General features: G+C 36.3%; 1 protein-coding gene across 5 annotated transcripts in view; it reads right to left on the bottom strand.

Moving 5' to 3' along the window:
- Positions 1–26,496, bottom strand: part of IMMP2L (inner mitochondrial membrane peptidase subunit 2) — a 628,424-nt gene that overhangs the window by 171,752 nt on the left and 430,176 nt on the right. For 3 of the 5 annotated variants that reach the window (XM_061467718.1, XM_061467721.1, XM_061467716.1), the window contains one exon: positions 9,911–10,249. In XM_061467718.1, coding sequence (XP_061323702.1) covers positions 10,130–10,249 — 120 coding nt within the window. In that variant the 3' untranslated portion in view covers positions 9,911–10,129. Of the gene's footprint in view, positions 1–9,910; positions 10,250–26,496 lie in introns of those variants that run through there. The other 2 variants (XM_061467720.1, XM_061467717.1) reach the window with 2 other exon arrangements.

Here is a 26,496-nt window from a genome sequence, read left to right as displayed (position 1 = left end):
TTTAAAGGACGAAAAATGTGCTACAAAGATAGGAAGAAATGAACAGATTATCTGATCCAAGAGACCTGTGAAAGCCATGAGCAAAGTTTCTGCTAAAATGCAAAAGTATGACATTGTTTTTCTGGATGATACTTCTTGTGGAATAGACACTGGCTTTTCTACAAACTAGACAAATAGCCTAACAAAGGAAAACTGGAGCATATAAAACAACTGTGTCTAGCAGCTGATTCCAGTAGATGGTGCAAAGAACAGAAAGGTGTCTATATCCCATAAGATCAATGGCTGCCACCTATAAGAATGATCACATGCCTCTGTAAACTCCTGAATTCTGGGTTTTGCTTGAGAAAGTACTAATTTTCCTGAGACAAGGTATGGCTGAGACTCTTCCTATGCACTTTTATTTAACTAGGATTGATGCAATCTTAGAGACTAACTTTCCTACCTTTGGACAATTTGGACATTGCCTTGCTCAGTGCATTTTGGAGATCTCACTCTTCCAGAGCTAATTCTTCTTATTTGCTGTTTAAGAAGCCTGGGTATTCAGACTGAAGACGTTAATCCATTGAAGAAGTAGTGCAGCACTGGAAACCTTTTGTGAATGTTGCTTTTCATACCTCAGATACTTACAGGATTGTGTGTGAAAAAGAGAAAGAGAATGCTCCACAAACATTAGACTCACTGTGCCTAAATGATAGAATAAAGAACTTATGCTTACTTCTAGATGCCTGAACAACTTTTTGGATTTATCCCAAAATAATTTAAGGTAAGAAGTTCCATTACCTTTCAATCAAAGTAATGCATTTACTGCTGCATTTATTTATTTTTTTTTTAGAAAATATTGTCAGAAGTTTTCAGTGCTTTTAAAAATCTTTCATCACCCTCTCCCTGAGAAGGGTCTGTTTTGAATACAGCTTATTAATAGAGAAAAGGTAAAGGGAATCATTTTCTTTTTTTTTATCCAGTTAGCAGAAGAGAAAATGTGTTCCAACAGCCTTGCAGTGGTTTTCAGTAGTGGCTAATGATTTCTCAAGTCAAGCATTGAATGACACATGCCTCAAAAGGAGAAAAAACCTTATTTTCAAAAAGCATTAAGTCAACCCTTAGAGAACAGGCCCTTTCACACTTGGCACCCAGTTACTGAGAATTCAATGTCAGGTTTAGGATTGTGGCACAAGGCAATCCAAATAAGTTTAAACAACTTATTTGGTTGTCGAGAGAGAACAGAAGCTCTTATTTCTGTTGAACTTGCTAGATACTACTGTGTTTAGTATGGGTTAAAATTACTTCATTTAGTTACAGAATTTTTTTTTTTTTTTAGTTGCTAAAATTTAGAACAAATATTTTGATTATTTTTTTACTTGAACATTTAAGATATGATCAAAGTACATATTGTTCCATTTGCTCACATAAAAGTACTAACTTCAAAAGTAGGAAACACAAGTGAGATCTCTTGGTGAAAAGCTAACAGTAATCACCTCCGGCCTCACCCGCCAAGTGGGATATAACAGTGACATTATTAAGATATTCCTTGTGTAAACTGGGATGTAATCAACAGTTTTCTATATAATCTGGTTGATATAGGTGAGTTAAAGCAAAATGTCTAAATCTTCTTTTCAACATTTCTGTGAAAATATAGATACTAGTTTTGGTGGAGATTATTTTTTTAAATCTTAATGTCATTGTTTCCAACTACGAACAATCCATCAAGAAAGAAATCAACACTAAGGGAAACTTTCAGATACATGATTTCATAGGATCAAAGGGAAGTTCAAGCTTAATCTGTGTCATAAAATTGAGGAAGAGCTAGGAGGCAATTTGGCCTTGAATTTGACTTACCTGAGCTTTTTGATAGCAATCTGCCGGACAAATTACTAAATCATTAAAAAAAAAAATCAAGGCTCATATTCATAGAACTTAACTGAGGCAACCAAAGGCCCTTCGAGAGTTGCTGAGAACAGACTACCACCTTCAGAGACTGATTCAACCCACAGTATAAGGCTGAAAGTTCTGCAGTATGCTCTGAAGCGACCTGTCTTTAAAAATCTATTAAACAGAGCCCTGATTATGAATACAGCCTCAGTTAAATGGCTGAAGTTTGGTAAGTGAAGCTGAGTTTACAAGTTCGACGAAGGATTAGGTATTCCTACTTCATGAAGTAGCCTTAAAAAGTCCTTTTGGATTCTGCATCTGACTGTAAGCCCTGTTTGGTTTGTTTTGCTGGTTTTTTTTTTCATTCTTGTAGGACAGAGCCATCTCCAAGGGACAATTATTGTTAACTTTTGGGAGAGAAAACATATTTTTATTAGCAGAGAATGTTAATCTGCTCTTTACTCAACACTTCATATCCACTAACAGCTGATATGGATGATTTAAAAAGAAAAGAAAACAGAGAGATAAGAAATTCATTTTACCCCAACTATACTCCAAACTTAAGGCACAGAGCGTATCTTTCTATGATTATTATAACAGTGTGAGAAGACAGTGCCCTTATCATGCATGATTTCCTTGAAGAAGTACTTGAAAGATCATGATATGGGTTTTCCATTCAGTCTCTGTCACTCTAGACAGCTGGCAGGAGGAAAAAAAAACCTATTGATAATTGCTGAAATACAGTCCAAAGCATTTTGTTTAAAGCCTTAAAGTAGAAGTTTCTTTCTTAGAAACTTTTTCAGTATTTGTGAGCTTCTCCAGTTCAAGCTTCTCCTTGTTTCTGTTTTTATACATAATTGTTCTTTCCCTTTGGAGACTTAACAACCTTCCTTTCACTGTAAATAAAACCTTAAGAATCGTCTAATCTCACTACAAGGCATTAGGTAATGCTATTAAGGATTCAGCCCGGCATTTACAGAAATTTATACCTCATTGTGGATATTCTTTAAAAAGTTTATATCTTATCTTGGTCACAAGTTTAAAGAGTCTGTAACTGAGAGCTCTATGGCAAAAGATACTTCAACTTTCCTCTAGCACTTTGTTCTTCACAGAATTATGTATTTCCTTGAATATTATTTCTGTATACAACATCCACTGTTCTGCCCTCATCTACCAAATCAATAATTTCTTTTCAAAAAGCTTATCCAGTTGGCATCAGATTGAGAAAAGCCTTGAGCCTGAATGTTGCTATTTTTCACGTGAATCTACTAGATTAAATATTAGTCTATTTCAATATACCATCACGACTGCTACTGCTGAACCCAGGACATCACTGCACTATCATGTAGTCACCATCATCAAAGTCACTCTCAGCATCTTTCTCTCAAGATGTTTTTTTTAAAAAATGAAACATAACCCCAGGACCAGGATATGGTCTTAGGTGATGGATTCCAGTAGACAGTTATCGCAGTTTAACCCCAGCTAGCAACTAAGTACCAGACAGCTGCTCACTCACTGACACCCTGTCCCCCACCAGCAGAATGCAGAGAAGAACTGGAATAAAGGTGTGTCGTGGTTTAAGCCCAGACGGTAACTCAGAAACATGCAGCTGCTTGCTCACTCCCCTGCTTCTTACTCCACTCACTCCTGGAGGGATGGGGAGGAGAATCGAAAGAATGTAACTCCCATGGGTTGAGATAAGAACGGTTTAGTAACTAACGTATAACACAAACCACTACTGCTACCACCAATAATAATGATAAGGGAAATAATGAGGGAAGAGAATACAACCGCTCACCACCCACAGACCGATACCCAGCCTGACCCAAGAAGTGATCTAGCTTTTCTGGGTAGCCCCCCCCACCCCGTTTTTATATACTGGACATGACATGCTGTGGTATGGAATACCCCTTTGGCTAGTTTGTGTCAGGTGTCCTGTCTCTGCTTTCTCCTGGCTTCTCTCCTCCCTGATAGAGCATGAGACTCAGAAAGTCCTTGGTCAGAGTAAACATTAAAGAGCAATAATTGAAAACACGGGTGTTATCAGCGCTGTTCCCAGGCTGAAAGTCAAAAACACAGCACTGCACCAGCTGCTAAGAAGGAGAAAAATGACTGCTACTGCTGAAGCCATGACGAAGTGAAACCCAGGGGCTGAGATAAGAACAGCTTAATAATTGAAATAAGGTATAATATACTACTACTACTAATGATAATAATAATGAAAAGGGAAATAACAAAAAAGAGAGAGATCAAACAAAAAAGTGACAACAGTGATGCACAACACAACTGCTCACTACACAATGACTAATATCCATCCCATCCCTGAGTAGTGATCACTAGGTCCTGGCCAACTTCCCACCAGTTCATATACTGAGAATGACAATTTATGGTATTGAATATCCCTTTGGCTGGTTTGGGTCAGGTGTCCTGTCTCTGCTTCCTCATGGCTTCTTTTGCACCTGTCAATAGCAAAGCGTGGGAGACTTACCTTTGATTAGGTTAAGCACTACTTAGCAACAACTAGAACATATCAACATTAATCTCATACTAAATCCAAAATACCACACTGCACTAGTCAATAGGAAAAGAAATTAACTCTATCCCAGCCAGAGCTAGGATACAGAAGCAGCCAAGAAGAAACAATTGCTCCAAACTTAAGATAGGGGCAGTGTTGGGGGGTTGGAGCTAGATGATCTTTTGAGGTCCCTTCCAACCCTTGGGATTCTGTGATTCTGTGATCTTAAGGTCCTTTCCAACCCTAACTATTCTTCAATTCTATGATTCTATAACACAAGTATACAGAAGTTAATGTTAAAAAATTCAGACATTACTCACTTATGTGCTACTGAGTAAACTGAGGCTTTTCAGATGTTGCTAAGTGAGCACTGAACATTTCTATAGATACTGAGAACATTCAGTTAAATTAGAAATGATATAAGTAAGGGATTTAAACTTAAGTGACTCAGGGCATAACACTAACCGCTGGAGTTGCAAAGTAATTTCCCTTATGGCAGGTTATTCCAAACTCTTCATTACTGGAAGTACAACTTACTGACCCTTGTCAGGAGGAGGTTACTGGACAAATGGATTACTTACCTGAACCCTTACAGTACTTAATGTCAGATTCAAAAACCATCCTTTCACAATCAGGGAAGAATGCAGGACAAAAAAGAAAACACATTCCTTTAATTACAGGTTCCTCAAAAGCAGGTTAAAATGTTAAGTACTGTAGCCTGATCTTAGATCCTGAGACATCACTGTCCAGCAGGAAACTCCAAACCATTTCTGCAATTAACCCTTGTAATCAAATGGATAAAACTATAGGGAGTGCTTCAAAAATGTTTTTATATGTTTCATTTATTAATTGCAATGTACTTTTTTAAAAATTAGGGTGGCGTGGTTTAGCTCCCAGAGAATGTAAAATTCAGTTCTGACAATTAATAGAAAGATATAAGAAAAGGTTAGATGTTAAAAAAATGGTGAGACATTTGTGAGTAGGATGAGAAAGATAGTACATGATGTGGTGGGTTAATACACTTCCAACAAGTTACCACAAATTAACCATTTTTTCAAATTAAATTTTTGTAGCTGTATAATCAGGATAACCTTATATTCATAAAAAGCTGCTGCCTTTTTTTTTTAAATATTCTACACCTGCAGGTTTTTAGTTACCACATCATCCAAATGTGAGCCGCTCATTCAATAACACACTGAATAAATTCCAATCAAGATGATATTTGGTTGGTGATATAGTTTGAATATTGGCAATATTTTCTGTGTAATGTTCTGCTTAAAAATCTCTTGCAGAGCAATTACATAAACCAGCTTCTGACTTATCTTTTATTTCACAAATTAAAAACCAAACAAAGCCACAGCATTAAAAGGCACAATATATAATGCTAGAACTTCCACAATAGGCTACTTCTTTTTTTTTTTAATTAAAAAGCATTGGAAAACACTAGATGAAATTAAGTTTGCATCTGTGTCACCGGACCTAATAATCTGTGCGTTCATTTCGCACAAAGGAATCATTGAAAAGGAGTACAGATGCAGGGATAAAGATTTGAGCTCTGCTATCTCTGGGGTTCCCAGTCTATTCCCTAAGCAACCACCACGTGGGTGAATTTGTGGAAAAAAGGCATTCTCTACATCATTTGTTATTTGTATGGCCTTATTGCACAGAAAGCCTTAGTTCTAAAAAACCTCATCTTTCCCTGTCACCATATAACAGTGTAGGTCTAAGATGTCTACTTAGAATTTTGTTTTTTGCTCTTTTTCTTTCATTTAGATTCGTATTTTGTATCACAAATGGTGCATTTGTACATTAATTGTACAAGACAAGAAATGATAGTGAATGACAACTCTTGCTGCTAAGAATGTAGACTGTGATCTAAGAAATCCTGCTTTTTTTCCAAACCTATCATGATTATCTTATATGACCTTGGACAAGATGCTGAATGGAGCATGATAAGAATAGACCATGTTGGAGTGAGAAGGAAGAATGCAATAATTTTCTTGGTCATAATAGCAATGACAGTAATATTCCAAAAAGAGAGGGTTATTCCATGTTATAGCAAAATGCCAAAGTTGCGCAAGAGCATGCAGGTTCATCAGCTGCTAGACTCCTGAGAAATGATGCCTCTGACAGCTATTTTACTTGTAATATGCTGGAAGTACTCAGAGCTCTTTCTGATTTTAGTGGTAAACAAATCTAAAGGAATGAAAAATATTTGTGAAACCAAAATTCTGCATAGCAAGAGCTAATACCTATCATTACTTGATGCTCCTATGTTACTTTCAGCTTGTATGTCTTAGATGCCATCTTTGATGTCTGGTAAGTGTGTTATTTTGTTAGGGTTAACAAGGAGAAAGGCAGTACAAACTGCTTACTAAAGCACAACCTATTGTCTTGGCTTTACCTTTCTTTCCTTGGAGGGTTCTGCTCTAAATTATCTATTTTTTAATGGCTTCAGACCTGAACAGCTTTGTGCATGCCATGACAGATTCCTAGTCTCCATGTTACATCATTATCTTAAAAGAATAATATGATGCCTGGAGCACCTCCCATATGAAGACAGGCTGAGAAAGCTGGGGCTGTTCAGCCTGCAGAGGAGAAGGCTGCGTGGAGACCTCAGAGCAGCCTTCCAGTATCTGAGGGGGTCCTACAGCGATGCTGGGGAGGGACTCTTCATTGGAGACTGTAGTGACAGAACAAGGGAAATGGGTTAAAACTTAAACGGGGGAAGTTTAGATTGGATATAAGGAAGAAATTCTTTCCTGTTAGGGTGGTGAGGCACTGGAATAGGTTGCCCAGGGAACTTGTGAATGCTCCATCTCTGGCAGTGTTCAAGACCAGGCTGGACGAAGCCTCAGGTGAGATGATTTATTGTGAGGTGTCCTTGTCCCACCGCAGGGGTGTTGGACTTAGATGATCTTAAGGTCCTTTCCAATCCTAACTATCCTATGATTCTATGCCAGTATGTAGCAAAATAGCTTGTTTTCAGGAACTGGATTCCTTAAATGCTTATTACCAGAAAGTGGTACATGAGACTACTTTGATACTGTTAGGCTTGCATCTTAGGAATCTAAAGGAAACATGCAACTGCCCACCTGCCTAGCATCAAAGGCACCATGAAGCTTACCCATCACAAAGTAGTCAATCAGAGAATGTATAATAGCTGACATGGATATCAAGGTCTCCTGCCTCAAAGTAGAAACAGGCCTTGTAATAAAAAGATAAAACCTTGCAAGGAAAAGTAATCTATTCCAATGTTTTATTACTCTTAAAATTCAAATGTTTCTTTCTCCATGTATTACCTAAAAGTATTATTGTTGCACAGTAAGTCTTAGTTCTCCTCCTGTACATGATGGACTTGGAGAATCAATGATACTCTTACACTTTACAGAAACCTTTCATGACTTTGAAGACTATGCTTCAGACTCTCCAGACTCAATGATAAATCCAAGTTCTTCCAGCATTTCTCATAGGTCATGTTTTTTTCTGGTTTCTCTTCCCTTTTTTTGTTTCTCTCTAAAGACTCCAGTTGCTCCTCATTTTTTTCCTCTGAATCTCGTGCCTAAAATCATATTGCAGATGAATTAAGCAGGAATATTGTTTCCTGTGTTTACAGTCTATACTGCTGCTTACAGAGTGTGCTATTTTCCTTATTCAGAACAGGATGTTGTTGACTCATGCTCAACTGCATTCTTCTATAATCTCCAAATTTTCTTTCAACTTAATCCAGCGTGTGTATAGGTAATTATTCCACCAGACTCTCTACTCATAATTCTTGAATTCAGATCACTGCAGTCTAATACCATTCTCCAAAATTATGGCAGTCTTTACACCCTTTGTAACATCCTCAGACTTAATAGGCATATACTAAATTCCATCATATATATCCTATACATTCATATAAATTCATAAATATTTATAAATATATGTATGTAAATAAAGGTTAATGGATATTCCTTGAGGCATGTCACAGTTGAGTACCTGGGAAATTTAAACTTTCATAGCCTATATAAGTTTACATGATAAAGAGCTGGTCTCCACACAGCCCAGAGGAGCGATGGCAGCTGGGGAAAGCCAAATAATACCATGACTTATTTCCTCTGTGGCTATTACAGGAGTCAGCAGACTGTGAAAGTCGCATTCTCACAGCCAAGAAGGAGCACAGCCGCCCCTGTACCACCTTCATGGGGGACAGTGAACACGAGAAGTCAGTGGGGAGGCTGTCTGTGTTGCCCCACAGACTGGTGACACTGCCTATGGGTATCGGGTTTGCTGTGAGGTGCAGGGAGCAGCATTCCAATACTGTGCAACACTTGTGGGATATTTAGGGGGGACCAAAGTGAGGGGAATGAGGGTGGTTTGGGGAGGATCAAGGGTAGAAAAAGAGAGAGAGAAGGGTATGAAAGGAGCTGATCACACATAAACAGGTGCTAGTTTGTTGATGCTGAACCTGATCAGTGCAGACTCTCATGTTCTAATTAAACTCCATTTTCAGTACTTTTTCTGGGTGCAGAGGTCCCTGAACTGTGTGCATGTATGGGGAAGGTCTGAGTGCCAGTAGCTGGGGCAGACCAGGGGTGGGAGGCCCGTATGCCTGTGGTGCCAGTATGGGGTGTGATGCGGGTGCACTGCCAGTGAACGACGCTGGCCAGCACCAAGCCGGACCAACAGGTGAGTGAGGCACATGGCCTAGAAGGTGGGGTGAAGGTATCCCTTGAGGTGAACATGAGGCATTGTGGGGTCCCAGGCAGCTGCTTAGACTGCTGTTTGGTTGGGAGACCCATTTGTGTGTGTACACCTTTGCCTGGGAACAAGGACCCAGGTGCCAGTATGCAGTAGGATTCTGTATACTGGGCAAAGCAGGTGTCTGATCCTGGAGGCATCCATACTGTATATATTTATATATATTTCCCACTTATGTGTTTTTATTCTTATCAGTCAGCAAGAGGATGAAGTCGCTGGTGCCATTACTGTTTATATGAGTACAGAGTCGATATGCCTATGTTGTGTGTCACATGTACATGGTTACACCTATGTTGATGTGTATATGTATGTCACATTGTGTATGTGTGCACATGTCCAGGCAGAATGCATGTCTGGATAACATGAACAGAAAAATATCATTGAGGTAATAAGTGAGGAACAAATGCCTTCGTTTTTGTTGATGACTCTGGCACTAGTTTTGCAGAACACATAACAGTGAATCCAAAAAAAAAAAACAACAAAACCAAACAATGCATATGATGAACTCTTCAGCTACAGAGGTACTGATTCTTCAGTATTAGAAATTATAGGACAATCCAAAAGATTATCACGTATTTTTTTTTCGTAGGCAATCAATGATAACACTAAAGGTTCCATTCAGTTACTAAAGAAACAAGATGAATGTAAAAGATATTTTCTTGAAGGTTTTAATAATTTTTAATAATTTCTTATCCAGGCAAACATGACATAATCTGTCAAAGCATTTTACTGCTCCCAGAAAACTTGAACATTCTACAACCAATTATTTCAAAGTAAAATAACACAAAATGCACCAAAAAACCAAAGCAAACAAAAAAAACCCACCAAAATCCCCCCAAAAATTACACTTACAGTGGCATTTTAACATGAAGATGTCACATGTATTTGCTGACATTGTACCTAATGTGAAAGCACACTTGGCAAAATCTCTTATGGGACATGGTATAACCACTGCAGCTCTTCCTGGTTAATCTTCAGTGTTTTTCTGTCTGAACATTCAGATCACTCTTGCTCTCTCTTGAGTGGTTTGCGCTCTGGAGGAAGCACTGCCTGTAACTTCTGCCAGCGTTGTGGAGGCCAGAGGATATGAGTAGCTCGAGCATGTAAAAGTCCAAGAGAAACCTGTAACCAAAATGTAAGCCATAGAAATCTTTAAATACTGAAAAAAGAAAAAAATAAAATAAAATGTGGAAAATACAAAGCACATTATGATTTGATAGAGCAATGACAGAATACAAAGTAGAGAACTTTGCATGCACGAAGAGCATCTCATGCATGTAACAAGAGGAAAAGGAAAACTGCTTCAGAGATAATAATTTTTACATAAAACATTTTGTGAAACTCAGAATAGCTTGCTGAAATGCACTGGTTACAACAAACATTAACTGGGAATGTTTTCTCAGGTTTAAGAGAAACAGCTAGTCAAAACGGATGAGGCATTCTATAATCCACCTAAGGCTTTTGGTTATTAATTATTCTGGGTACAGCAGAACAGGGTTCAAGTGTCTATTCTGAATAAGTTAAACAGAACCTGTGTCTTGGATTTGAGCTATGTATACTAATCACACCAAGACAGCGGTTTTTCTAAACATGCTGTGCTTTCCATTTATCACTGTCCTTTGAAGTTCTGTTTTGTCTCCCACCAAAACGGAAATTACTATGAATCATACATATTTCCCTGAGGATGAAAAAGTATTTCTGATAGAACTATTTGAAACACATCTACAGATCAAATATTGTGAAGTTCTAGGACTTCTACACTTCACTCATATGTTTTTTAAACATATTTTGCCATATTATTTATTATTAATTTACTTCAATAATTTTAATCCATCAATGTTTTACTTCAAGAAATCAAAATCAAAGTCAATATTGACATTGCTTACAGAGGAATCACTTATAGGTAACAGATTAGAAAAAACAAATTGTTTAGAAAACCTTAAGAAAAATACAAGAAAGAATCTTTTCAAATACAGTATGAAATGGCTGGACTAAGAATAGCTAAAATAGTATAGTCACATTTTCAGAGTGAGGTCATAAGACAGGTTTTCAATATCTATACTTAATATTTAAAGTAATCAGTTTGGTATGGAGTTAATCTCCCTTAATTTGAAAAGTGTGCAGGATAGACTTCTGCATCTTACATTACTTGTTCAGACTTCTTCTGGAGACAGAAGTGAGTAAGCTTCCCACCGACTATGAAGTGCCAATAGAAAAGTTACAAACAGGACAAAAACATGGTTAGAAATACTGGAATGTCTCTATATGCAAAAAGATTAAATAATTCAGACTCCTAAAGAGTCAACATGGTCAGAAGTCTATAAAATTAGAACAGCACAGATAAAGAATGCATAGGCTTTATTTACTTATTATGTCATCATTTCTCATAAGAATGAGGAAACATCAGATGACATTATCTTAAAGAATTTTAAAAACCAACATCCTTCTTCAGAGTATGCATGATTCCATTATACTTGCATACATTATACAGGATACTGAAGAGACCAGAAAATAATAACAGAACTGGTTCAAATAATAATAGTAGAAAGTCCATCATACACAAATGAAAATAAAAGTAACAGTGTAGTCTGTATACTCCAAATTAGGAATAACTGAGAGAAAAATTATATACTTGCTCTGTTCTTATGCTCTAATGATTTGGTACTGGTTGTTGTCAGAGCCAGAGTTAAACGGATTTCTGATTTGAACCTGTACATTGTTGGTTCAATTTTTATGTAAACTCGGTTCTTAGTTCCATTCCATTTGTCATCACAAAAAAAAAAAAAGGAAAAAGAAAAAAAAAGTTATTTCAGTAAGCAGGTAATTCGTCATTTTATGCAACTAGACACCAAATAGGCCCCCAGGAATATCTTCAGCTAATTTTCTTGATTTAATTTCATAGGATTAATGTATATTCACCAGTCTCTCTCCACTACATTATCAAATCAGTGAAGCTGAAGTGGTCTATATCTAATTCCATATTCTGTAGCTTGATGAAGCAGGTGCTGAATTACGTGAATATAATTTGGTTACTTAATAACCCATGATATCTAAAAGAATCTGAAGTAGATCACTCTAATTGCAGTCAGGCATCATATTTCACTTTCTTGAGCCCTTGCAGTGATCACTTGTTTCCCAGATCCATTGCAGCTTTTTTTCCTGCACTTAAGCAAAGGACAGACTCCTAAATGATAACTCCTTTTTCTTTTTGATAGGATTTAGCTGTTTTTTTAAGTCTTGACACACTTCTATGTAGTTTATTTGACATTTATGGAATTCACAATATCCTTTATCTTAATTATACCATAAAGCAGTCTGCAAATGTAATATTACCATAGGGATGTGTTCCCTGAGTATACAGCATGATGGCACACACATTACAGGCTGGTGACAAAATATAAAACCACAGCAAACCCCACCACTGTATATAAAATGTGACAGCTTTAGTACAAAGAAAAACGTTAAAATACTCTTCTCAAACACAAATAACATCTCATTTTCAAAGCTATGTGTTTTTCTCCATTCACTGCTTGTTACTGATGTCAGCAGGGGGTTCTCACGCATACTGAGAATATAATAAATGAATCAAAACTTGTTTGAAGCTGAAGGTGGGAATAATTTTGCCCAGAGGATTACTTCTATTGACCATCATCTGACTTGAAACTAATAAAGAAATATTCTTCCTATAAACCTGATTTACAGGACAACATGACTAGTGCTAAAAAGGAAAAACGGGTATTGTTGGTTGATGGAAGTCTTTACGAAATAACATACGACACTGGTGCTATAGGGCTTCTTTTGTAATAACTTCAAGGCTCACTTTAAAAGCATCTTGATATTTAACTTCTGCAAACAACCTTGATAACTTTTGTCCATTGCCTATTATGCTGTAGTTACCACAGCAGCCATGAATTTCACTGAGGAAGAACAGAATTGTTCTCAGAGAATAACCTGCCCTTGTTAATGGGTTTGCCCTCATCAAGGTTAGGTATAGACAGAGGGTGAACTGAGAGCTACACTTTCCATCACAACAGTGAAATACTGAAATAACCTATTAAAAAGAAAAAAAAAGAGATTAATCAGCTTCCATAAAGAATTATTTACTCTTATTAAATAAGTTTTCTCCCTTTAAACACTGCATTAACTATAAGAAAAAGCTTTACAGGCACAAATTCTTTGAGAATCATATTTCATTTACAGACATGAGTAAGAGATGCCAGCAATCTAAATAGCTGATTTTCATTTCTACATTATGATCTATTCATTATTCTTGCTGTGGCAACAACAGACACTATGTTGAATAGAATCCATATTATTGTCCTTAACCTGAGCTGTTTAGGCATTAATTTTTTTTAAATCTTTAAATACTTAATAACCAAGAAGTCATTCTGTTAACACAGCAATTTTATCTGCAAACTCAGTTTTGAATGAGTAATACTGTTTTGACACTTACTGTGATAAATGCATATTTCCTCAGAGTCTGCTCATTGTTAGCAAGTTAGTCGCATGGAGACTGATTAGTTTTGGTACTGCATTAGGGAAAGATAAGCCTAAGTTAAGTTTGATATCGCTGCCCTGGTACTTACAACTATAGTGCTCATTCTGTCCTAACAGGTTTGGATAAACACATCTTTATTAGTATAGAGGATTATATTATTATCACTCCCCCCAGTTCTAAAACTTATCATTTAGAATACTCACTAATTTACAGACTGTACTCTATACCTCTTCTTATTTGTTTGCCATTTGACACCATCACTGTTGCTTAGCATGATGCCTTTTCTAATCCCAAATCATAATGGCATTCAGACTGTACAAGAATCTTCTATAAATGTAGCTTGCAGTGGCGCACACCAAAATGTCTATGTAAATCTAGGTCCCGATAAGGATGTCATGCTAACGAGGGTATTCTCAGCTTTCTCAGGATAAATAGAGTCTACCCAACCTGCTGAATTCAGGTACTGCTGCTCCTAGTTGTGAGTTCACTTCACATTAGGAGAGTGACCCATACACTTCTCTTTGCTTCTCTTTTCCTTGAACCTTTGGTGATTTTGCTTTAGCTTAAATAGCCCAGATTTCAAATTCTGTAACAATGTTAAAACAAGAAAGTACAGCACCAATGAATATAACCTGAGAAACAGCAATGCAGAAGCAAAAATGCCAACTAGTCAGTTTGCTAACTAGAAGTGATAGCAAGACAAAAAGACAAGAGCCAATGCAAAAATATTAGTCCAGTTGTATCCCTGTAAACCAGTATTGGTAGACTCGCACCAATTCTGCAAGGCCTCAAGACCCATTTCTCAGGCTTTTCTGAACTTTCTTTGCCTGCCTGGAGATTTGATTTAGCTAGTTTAGCTGCAACAGTTTTTCTAATGAGCAGGTGACTATTGCCTAATTTGTTACAGTTTTGCTTGTATGACTTATATTGGTTTACATTTGCATAATCTTGTGGTATAATCAAGGCTTTTATATATACAGTAAGAAGTAATTATTCTGTATAGAATGAAATATTTATGACTTTGACATAATAATGTTGTTTATAGGAGTATAGGCATGGGATAAGACAGGCTTATTAAAAAAAACAGGAATGCTAATTAAAAAAACTGATGGGGGAGCTGGACAGAGGTTTTAAGACTAGCAAAGAGGAAAAAAAAATGGAGGAGAGCAAGGAGTGTACTAACATATGTAAAAGAAAATATATAATAAATACAGATTAAAAGTGATGTTTACAATTAATAAACACAGAACAAGACAAAAAAAACATGTTCTAAGTGGAAAAAAAATTAGTTCTAAGTGGAACTGAGAGTGAGGAATAAGAAACAATCAACAGCACAGTACCCTTACTGAAGAATTCAGGATGCCAGTAACATACTAAACCACCATTTTCCCTTTTGAGGAGGATGTTGCTGCCAACCTTAGGACAATTTAGAGTGCAAATGATAATACCATTGTAATTGAGCTAATCATATTAACAGTCCAAGTAAAATACTGGAAATTGTTACAATTTTAATGCAGGTGTGAATTGGTGGCTTCTCATATAAGTCAAGTTCACTTTTTTGCTCACAACAAAGTTTTCATTGTACCACTGTTACTGCTGGTTTTCTAATTGACTCTCCATAAACTCTCCGTTAAGTAGAGAAAGGAAAGAACGGTTATCTTTCTTCTCCTCACTTGATATTTCTTTTTGTAGTTTTCCTAAACAAAAATGGTGATTTTGATGAAATCTTAATAAATACATTTTGGTTTCACTGTTTCTTCAACTGCCAAAAACCCCCAAACATTCAAAACCAGAAAAGAAAAAAATTAAATAGTCTATATTAGTATTTTCTTACAATATATTTTGATTTGGGGGGACTGTGACAGAAATGTAATGTAATTATTTCAATAAAAACATGAAATATGCATGAAAATTGTACATCTTTCTGGCAGAAGATGCTATAATAATCATATTGGAACTAGACGATCTTAAGGTCCTTTCCAACCCTAACTATTCTATGATTCTATGATTCTATTACAAAGTATAAAATAATATAACAAATGTGTGAATATCTAGATAAGTCACAGAAAATAATAATAAGTGAAGGTAATAGAAAGATAATAATAAGAAAAAGCATAGCAGTAATCCTTAACATTGAATCAACAATCCTCTCTGAAGGTGTACGTGAACAAGTAATTGAATGCAAACATTCTAACGATGAAATCCAAAAAAAAAATACTATATTAAAAATTATATTATTTCATCAAGTTTAAGCCTAGAAAAATTTCAATATTCATTTGTATTTTGTCTCCTGGACTCATTAATAAATGTTTAAATCATACAAATCCTCTAAAATACCACTGGAAAGGAACAACGCGAGCTACCCAAAAAAACAGAAGCAGACATAGATTACAAGTGCCACAGACTATAAACTTCAAAATTTTCATCAACAGCCAGCCAGAAAATCACAATTTTAAAGGCTTACATTAGCCTCTGTGTTTCAAGAGGCACTTTTGTTTTGGTTCCTTAAGATGAGTTATATTTTAAGAACCTTGTACAGGCCTTCCAAATGCCATGGCCAATGATAAACATTCAAACACACACACACAAAAAATAATTCTCAAACCAAAAAGATATAAAAAACCATAAACAATCACAGTGTTACAAATGATGCTTTCTATTCTCTGCAGTAATACATTCTTATTACTTTTTTTTATAATACACAGGATAGTAAAGAAGCTTTATGTACAGCATTTCACATGCTCAGCAATATGAAACATCAGCTGTGTTCAAGTTTTTATTCTCATTTTCTGTTTCATAAAACAAAGTCATCGGGGACAGGAGGGAGTAACCCTGTAGCAGTAGAGGTCTGTTTAGACTATACTTTGCTGGCTGGATACTTGCTGCTACTCACAGATTTTGAAAGGTGGCAATACATATTAGGTAAAAAATCCTCTAATATGGAGAAATCCTCAGTGGTTTATAGATGGTGCCATTGGAGCAGACATACAGCTCTAATGATTTTTTCCAGATCCAGTAGGTCATAGCCCTGCTACCTACATCATATTAGGCAGTTAGCTATAGTTTGGTAATACTGAAATTCTGGAAGATCAGGAATGCCAAAATTGTGGAGGTTGAAAAGGGTGTGTAAAGGGACCAGGCTAATGAGAAAGGATAGAAAAAAGTTCTACAATATTTCAGCCCCCAAAATCTCAAAGAAAATCTCAGGATAGAAATGCTTAGGCAACTATGCAGGGTTTCAGCTATAATGATAACAACAATATATAGTGTGGGATAGCTATCTGCGTCAAATGAGATTGCTTGTCTTTAAGAAAGGTTGTTGCACTGGGTTTTGATATTAGATTCTGGTGTAAAATGGTCTCAAAGAGAATTCTCCCAGTAAATTAGTCTTTAAAAAAAAAAATCCATACTTTAGTAGAAAGTTAACATGATTGCTATTACGTTTCATTTTCTGTACATGGTTGAACTACTATCAAGTGCAGTACAAAGAAAAAGGCTCAATAAAAATAAAACCCTGTGGATTACAGTAAAATCCCAGAGAAATCACTTTCTCTAGTAGAAGTATCTGAGATAATGAACAATGGCAGGAGAAACAAATATCCTTGACATCCTTCTTTTATGCATGCAAGAATAATACAAAGATTAGAATCAACAGATTATTTTGTTCATAAACTATACCACAGCAGATGTTCTTTAACTTACATTGGCTCAGTGAAGGTTGGCATAGCAAGATGCTAACTAGATCATGAATACAAAAAAGAAAAAAAAGGTTTTGGATTCCTTTCAACTACATAGAAAAATCCTAGCATCTTCATCATTCTTTCCTTTCATAAATGAACAATTCAGACCAAATGCAGCCATACAGATCTAATAACAAGGAAAAGAGTGCAGCCCATTAATTTTTCTAGTAAGTGTTCTATTATGGTTCCATTAGTTTGAGAGCAGAAGCAGATCTAGCTATAGATAAAACATCCCATATGTGTTTATCTTTCACAGATCTATTGTAGAATGTGTAAAGGTCCTTATTAATGTTATCAAATTTAGACATGTCCACTGAGATAGAAAATATATTATTAAAAATCTGAAATTATCATATCAATAACTATTTTAAGAAGTTTTAAACAGTGAAAATAGACACTCAAAAGGGATGCACATCTACTAGACATAGACATAATCACAAAATAAGATGTAAAAGAGAGAAATATATTTCAAAAGCAGTGTGTGATACCCAGAATTAATAAAATTTGCATGTTAGCACAGAGTATCTGCCTGAAATTAGTGTAACAATTGTGACTGTTCCAATCCAGCATGGTTTTGCAATGAATCTATTCATATCAGAAGAGGTGAGCACAGTCAGTGCATTGTAACAAAAGTTCAGGTTATTGATTAAATTGAAAAAAATGTAATGTACTAAATTTCAAAATAACTGGGTTGCATTCTCATTTGTTCTACCATATGTACATGCCTGTGTTAAACCTAAAGTTACAAAAGAGGTAAAGGAAGGAAATGGTCAATATAAACAGAATGCATTTTGCATCTCAGATTCTTCTGTAGTTCGATTTTGCAGACAGGGACTAGTTAACATTGGACCATAATTTACATTCATAACAGTAGTGCAGATTTAAAGGAATTCAGTTTAGTGTATTTTTTTATTAAATTCCCAAAGAAATCACCTGTCAATGCCACTGACTATATTCTGAATTCTATCTCAATGCATTTTCTTGGAATTGTCAAGAATGTATTCTTGCAAGAGATACTATAGCTAATTAACTTTTTCACTCCTTCACAGTTTTTTCTTCTGTGTTTTCTAAAGGCATTTTTTTAAAACAGAGGTTAGCATATAACAGAGCACTAATACTCTTTTATCTTCAGTAAGTACAGCATCCTTAGAATTTTTTCTTTCTTGCTTATGATTAACAAAATCATTATGGTAAATAGGTCTACAAAAAGATTTACAAACTATTACTTAGTTTAGATTTTCAGCAACAAAATGGTGAAATAATTTGCTTACTGCACAGTATAGTGTGCTTTGTATGCTGCATATACATAAATATTGTTTAATAGTTAAAAGCTTTCTAATGTTTCACTGGGTGATGCACAAAAATTCCTAGGCTAAGCCATGTAACTCAACAGAAGAACAAAATGTACTAATAGCTTTTATGAATCAGCCCCACGTTAAAACGTAGTAATATATCTGCAATTCAATATTTTAAGAGTTGATAAATCAAGTGACAGGAAACAATTATTAAAATGCATTTATTATATTCATCTAGAAAGTATTAGCTATATCCCAAATCTATGCCTATTAATTATTCAGGAATATATAAAAGCCTTCAATGTGAATTCCTGTTCAGCAGCATATTGTGTCAGTACCAAGAGTCAGAAGAATGTCAGGCTTAGTGACATTTTTCAGCTTACTACACTAATATTATGTGCATTGTCTTTCCTAACTGAATACTTAGGACACTATGCAGAAATGCTGTGCGTTACAAATTAAGTTTATTTCCAGTTTTGTTCTGTTGTGTGTCATGAATTTAGGGCTTCATTCTAAAGATTTGCCAAATACATCAGCACAGTGCAGGTAGTACATGGGAAGGAGTCCCCAGAGCAGCTCTAAGGGCTCACTCACACACAGGTACCCAGAGTCTACACTTGTCGTCTCTCTCTCTATAAACTTAATTCATCCCCATGGGCTGGTGTTCAAGCAGATGGAACCATGCCCTCTGCTCCATCACCCCTTCCCTGTGGTGCTTTGTGCTTCCAGGAGAGCCAGACAGAGGCATCCCAGCATGCTGTGGCATAGAGATTTACTGTGATGCTCTGTGCAATATGGGGAAAAGCCTTGGCATGTTCGTGTTCTGTTTCCACCTCATGCTCACAGATGCAGGCCCTAATGATGAGTGCTTAGTACTGCAAAGCTGAGCAAACAAACCAAGATGACAGATCACATTCCACCAAATTTCCAAAAGTATGACTGTGCCACCAGACTTCGCATGCACACAGGCTGGGAGAAATGACATTTCAGATTCATTCAGGATTGGAAAAAAAGAAAGGAAGTAATCCTACTGTCAGAAAGCAAACAGTAAGTTTCAACTTCTGGATATACTCAAATTTGCTAATACACGTGATGTGAAAAAAAACCTCACATATTAGTTGCCTCTGGCACCTAATTTACATTCCTCATTCTCTTTTGAAAAGCTGAGCATAGTACCTGATCTCATAGGTCAAAAATCAGGGCTACTTATGAACTTAGGTCTAAGTATTGACGCTAAAAGATGTCATGGAGAACATCTTATCCCCCTGTTGCCTTGTCTGCTGCTAAGAAAAGCTCCAGCCTGTGTGGCCCCATCAAGTAATCACTGGAAGCAGCAGACCCCAGCTGTTTGAACGTTCAGCACCTTAAATTTTACCTGGCAGATACCTAGCAGTCTGACAAGATCACCTTACAATAATTATCTAATGCTAAGGTAAGAAAAAACAAAACAACACAAAAGACAAAGTAAAGAAGGCCAGCAATAACCAGAAAAGTTAGTTCAAAGGAATAGGTGAGAAAATATATCTTAATTAAAACAAAATGGTACAACACATTATTATATCACAACTGTTAATGGGCAAAGCAAACCTTTTCTAAAGCTAGAACTGTTCAGAAATTTTCACTGGCAATAGCGTATATGTTCAGCAAATAGATCTGTCACCCTAATCACAGCTTTTCTCACACACTTCAACAGTTTTAGCCTGATACAAATGAGATTGTTGCAAAACTGTTAAAAATAATTTCAGCTTTTTCTTACCTTAAAAAGATGACTGTTTAATACACTATTGCACCTAACTAAACATTTCAAAAATTCCTACGGTTAGGCTTGCCTATATTTCCATCCAAAATGGCATACAGAAAAACTTCGACTCAGACAACATTGTGTTGGTAATGTGAGCTTATAAAAAGCAATGGGGAGTAAATATTCAATGAGCAGCTAGGATATCAAACTGTCATTAAATAGCTGCATGGTATGTTATTAAAATTATAAAAGACTGTTTAATAGAGGTCTTTGTATGAGGATAGTTAGAGCTCATCTAAAATGGTATATTTCATTAAGATAATTGTTTTATACATAATCTCCCCAAGTTGATTTACTGGAAGAAAACCCCACATAAATACTTTAAAAATATACAAAGATTTTTCTCCCTCTTGTAGCTATAATAATAGATATGAATTTAAAATGTTTGAATACTTCCTTTCATGTCTTTATCTGATTTGCTTTGCATTTTTGTTAAAACCATGGGGAACATGCACTAAACCAGCTTTTACTTTACTTGGAAAAAAAAATGGTAAATTTATTGATTCTTTTCTAGTCAATCTTACTATTATTTAGCATTCTCTGTTTTTATGATACTGTGATAATTGTCAAAATACAAGGTTTCTTGATATAATTCAAATCATATAGCTATCCTTTCACTTTGTAACAGAAATTATGATTAAATAATTTGCACTATATATTTATTAATATGATTTCCACAGCCTACATCACTAGTCCTCTTCATGTTCAGTTTTTCTCTTCTTCAGTTCATTCCTGATTAGCCTAAGATAATGGCATAGCAGGTTTTGCTGTGGAAAAAAAGAGCTTTGCAAAAATAAATCAGAAGCATAATAAGATTCATCTTCTCAATCAAATACAGTTGCAGTTCTTCCTTGTAGTCCTGAGTCTACAAGGACTGCACATCTCATGTGAGATGATTATTTAATTCTCCACAGAAAACTCTCTCCCTGAGGTAGCACACGTGCTTATCGAGAAGGCAATTTGGTAGCTAAGTGACATAATGGGTTAAGCCACCGGGCCTGGCCTATACACCTGGCAGCCCAGGTGGGCTGATCCAAAGGAGAGGCAGGGTAACAGAGCACCCCTTCACTATGGGGACATCAGAAAAAATGAGGAATGACAGGAGGAACCCACATATGGTCTTCCTGACCATTACATTAGAAGACCAGTTAATTGGACTAAAGAGGTACTTTCTGCTACCTTAGATGTCACAGGAAACTACTGGCTGCTATGCCTTCTCATTCAGAACAGAAAGACTAATGACTGTATATTCAATAAAATATTATTTCATAGTTGTAATCAAATCATAGTTCAGCAAACCATATGCTGAAATTAAAAATTCGAGTAGAATACTTGAGCACGTTGTTAAAATCAAGTAAAATAAAATAATATTAATACAATTTCCAGTGAGCTGATGATCCAGATTTATTAACCCTTTTAAATTACCCAATTTTTCAGATTATATGTAGCTATTAGGCTATTTTAGCGAGATATAAACACATAGGACTGCCAGGTCACAGGTGCAGGAAAAGAATTAACATATTCTGGATCTGAAAGATATAAGTATTAAACTTTACCACTAAAATTAATTCATTACACAGAGTTCTTTCATTTCCCATCAGAAAAACAACATAATTAAAATTCCTTTTAAGTGCTTCCCTTTTAAGACTATCTCATCCAAAATATGCTGCAAAGGAAGCATTTATTTTGTACCTCAGTATTTTGGGGTCAGAAATCACATTTTTGGTCAGCAGCAGACTGTGTATCCATCACCATTGCTACAATGCCTGGATATCTAAGTACTATCTGAAATTAGCTGAGGAGACAGCAGCAGTGAAATGTGCAGACAGTTCACTCTGATGCATTTTAATCAGTCTGCTCTGGAGAAAATATGGTTCTACACATTTACTGAATTGTTTTTTCTGCATCAGGATCTTAGCACTCAATGTAGATTAAAAACATGGCCCATATTTTAATGAGACCGTTATGAACAGTTCATCTTCTAGCTTAGATTTCCAAAAACCCACCCAAACCTGTGAAGTAAGGCTTCCACGCTTTATTCCAAATTTCCCACAGTGACCTAAGTTTCATGCCATCTGGAGCCACGTATAGAATGACAGAGGTCATTCTGAAGAGGCCTTGTCCTCAGAAGTCTCATTCTCTGGTGGTATGCACCATTAACCCATTTGAAGAGTGATTTGGTCTCCAACTGAAGGCCGCCACATGGTAAGCTTGCAGACATGAGGACATGATTTTAACCATGACTCAAATACATGCAATGAGCCAAAATCACGATGCCATCCCTAAAGATGGATGTTAGCATCTAATGACAAAGGAAAGTGTGGCTCTTATGAAAAGTAAACAAATGCAGGGCCAGATTCTCAAGGGAGTTGGAAAAAAGAAAAAGGAAGCTGTAGATAGCACACAAACTTTAGAGTTGCTTGAAAAATCTGAGTTAGAATCATAGAACCATAGAACAGTAGAATAGTTAGGGTTGGAAAGGACCCTAAGATCATCTAGTTCCAAACCCCCTGCCATGGGCAGGGACACATCACAATAACCATGTCACCCAAGGCTCTGTCTAACCTGGCCTTGAACACTGCCAGGGATGGAGCATTCACAACCTCCCTGGGCAACCCATTCCAGTGCCTCACCACCCTAACAGGAAAGAATTTCCTCCTTATATCCAATCTAAACTTCCCCTGTTTAAGTTTTAACCTGTTACCCCTTGCCCTGTCACTACAGTCCCTAATGAAGAGTCCCTCCCAAGCATCCCTGTAGGACCTCTTCAGATACTTGGAAGGCTGCTCTGAGGTCTCCACGCAGCCTTCTCTTCTCCAGGCTGAACAGCCCCAACTTTCTCAGCCTATCTTCATATGGGAGGTGCTCCAGTCCCCTGATCATCCTCGTGGCCCTTCTCTGGACTTGTTCCAACAGTTCCATGTCCTTTTTATGTTGAGGACACCAGAACTGCACACAACACTCCAAGTGAGGTCTCACTAGACCAGAGTAGAGGAGCAGGATCACTTCCTTTGACCTGCTGATCACTCTCCTTTTGATGCAGCCCAGGATATGATTGGCTTTCTGGGCTGCAAGCGCACACTGCCTGCTCATGTTCTGAAATTAGAAGACAGACTTCCTCCCCAAACTTCAGTAATGATATAAATTCAGCTGCAACAGGAAAACATTCCAAACTAGGATTAACATATTAAGTAAGAGGCCAAGAACTTCAAACTTATACTGAGCAAGCATAATCTTTAGCATCCACTGCAACAGCAGAGTCCAATGCAGCGGTTGCTCTGTCCTACAGCAGGGCAGTGCCCTCTACAATCTCAGAATACTACACACCATCTTTCTTCACAGTCTCTGCCAGATCTCTGCAGAAATTAATTCACAGCTACTCACAGTAAAGCTCTCTAGTACACATTTGTTTAAAGAAATTTTTAGGTACATAGATGTTTCTGGATAGGATCCTGACGTTTTCCTGCCTGGTAAAACTGGCTGTAACCCCTGAGTTACTTCTCCATTCTGGAAGCCCTGTTACCCTTCCCACATGTGTGCCAAGAAAGGGGGTAACCTCCAGCTGGCCTCAATTATCCATCTTCAAGGCTTTCTAGTTACTTGCTAGTTGCATTCTCTAGGTAGAAAATTCTACCAACCTTCTTCCACTGCTGGACAGAGCAGCAGTCAACTCTGGTTCCAGCTCTCTGCTGCCTAGCTCCCTTATGCAAAATGGGAAGGGGATCCACTCTAAATCCCCACTCTTTTATGAGGAAGGCTGGAGATCAAGGCATATTCACAAGCAGAATCTGGATGACAGAGGATACAGAAATTATTTCCAAGACAGATTAATTTCCAGGTTCAGCTAAAACTTCTCCAACAAAAAAGCTAAATTCTGAAGCACATGAACAAATATTTAATTCTCTGGCCAAAGAGCATCCCCCTAGATTAGACACTGATTGAGATTAATGGGGCATGTCCTATCTCCCTTGTTACTTTTTTAAACCTCATCCAGATTCGGGAAAGCCATCTCACCTGTCTGACTGCAATGAAAGCAAATTGCTATGGTCATCTTTTCAACTATGAAAAGTAAGGTTTTTTAAAGAGAATTTAAGATTCTCCTCAAAAGAGAGATGAAATAAACAGAAATTTATAGAATATATATTGCATATACCACAGAAACTATCCAGAAAATATATCAGAAAATAGTATATTAAAGTGGCTTATTCTCAGGGATAATATTTCTGCTGGCCTCAGTTATTAGCTTTAGTGCTTAAAGAAGCTTTAATGCTTTTGGTTTTCAAACGTTGAGTTTGTAATACCTAACATGTTAAGTAATACATGTTCATTTAACATGTATTACTTATCATGTAATACATCTTAAGTAAAACTTTTTCTTGCCCAGCCTCTATGACTCTAGGTTTATTTAAAGTTCTTACTTCCCTGTACTGAGAAGCATTACTATCAGTGCTTCTCAATCGTTAAATAATTTCTGAAAATGCTAAACCAAGCACTTGAGCTGCTGAAAATGCTAGACAGGATGTACATCAAAATATACATGCACGGCAATTGATATTCCCAAAGCTATGATAATCTAAAAAAAATTCAGTGTCCACTTTCCATTCCTTAGTACATTGCACATACTCATTTATATAAGTACAAAACACATGTAAAATAGTCCTTTTGTTGAGCATCATAGACATGAAGCTACTAAAAAAGAGATATCAGAATCTTTATTATGTCAAATTGCATTCTACTTTACATTTATTGATGCGACAAAAACAATGTTGAGCCTATTTGGTGATTATCATTTGAGGTTTCTTACGTAGAACCATGTCAAAATGAATTCGTATTTCATGAGGTTTTTTGAAAAGGCTTTAAAACATCAAAATTCTGAAACATGCTCAGTAGAACTATTTGTAAGTAATTAAAAATGATAGCTTATACATAAGTTGTGATCAGATCCTAAAGCCATGTGAGCAACGGTGCTCAGATGACAGCCTGACAGATAAATTTATGCTTGATATATGGGCGCTGTTGATCACTAAATATTGACATTTTATTATTCCTTTGAAAACAGAAAGTTAAAATTTCTGCTATCACAAGTACTTTTGCCTCCTAGTTCACAACAGATTGACATTATCCACCTGAAAACTAGAAAATCATTAATTACTCAGCTTGTGTTCTCCAACTTCTCTGTTATCAAATGCCACTGTCACAATGTAAGAGAGCTTTTACTTGAACAGAAAAGGTAACCAACATGATCAGGAAGCCTTAATTTTTCTCTGTTTGGAAGAGACACTAACATGATGCACTATGGCATTTCTGTATAAAATACTTTTGGATTTGGAGTGTGTCACATTGTATCAGTCAGGAGTCAACAAGTTTCTCATGACATCTCACCCACAGGGAAAGCTTCAGTGTGAGCTTTTTTTTTTCTTTCGCTATTCTAAGAGTATAGCAAGGATTACAGTAACAGTTCTGAAAACTCCCCAGCCTTCAAAGTGTAGTATAAAAACTGTCTTTAAAATAGATAGTGAAAAATATGACGTGACCTTTATTTTTCATAAATAAGTCACTTGAAGTGCGGAGTGTTTGAAAATGCGCTTGCTACCAAAAACATCAACATTATTTTTGTTAATAGTAATTTGTTATTCTACAAAAAGAAAATTAGATGACAATAAACCAAATTAATATAAAATGTCTAAATTAAAATAAGAGTGTCTTTGTTAAACAGACCAGTATAGAAAAATAAGGATTAAAACCTGGTAATTTTTTCATAATTTCTTGATTATTATTACAATGCTTAAGGCTTTTTGAGAGACTAATTCTTGCCACTGGTGTTTCCTAGTGAAAACAAAACTACACAGAGCCAATAATAAATATCTCTGTTCTTTTAAAATCATACATGTTCCATATAAGCCACCCTGAGCTGTGACTTTCTTGCTGTCTTAATTTCATATATAATCTGAACATTGACTGGAGTCTGTAACCTTTCTTCAGACTGATTAGTAAAGCTAGTTGCAGTGCTATTCTTCATGTATAAGCACACCTGA

Source organism: Pezoporus flaviventris, unplaced genomic scaffold, assembly GCF_033815535.1.
Source record: "Pezoporus flaviventris isolate CSIRO_AGI_PZ_B2104156 unplaced genomic scaffold, CSIRO_AGI_Pfla_v1 ptg000045l, whole genome shotgun sequence".
Taxonomy (NCBI): domain Eukaryota; kingdom Metazoa; phylum Chordata; class Aves; order Psittaciformes; family Psittacidae; genus Pezoporus; species Pezoporus flaviventris.
Note: the sequence above shows the minus strand (reverse complement) of the source record. Positions and strands in the feature narration are given on the sequence as shown.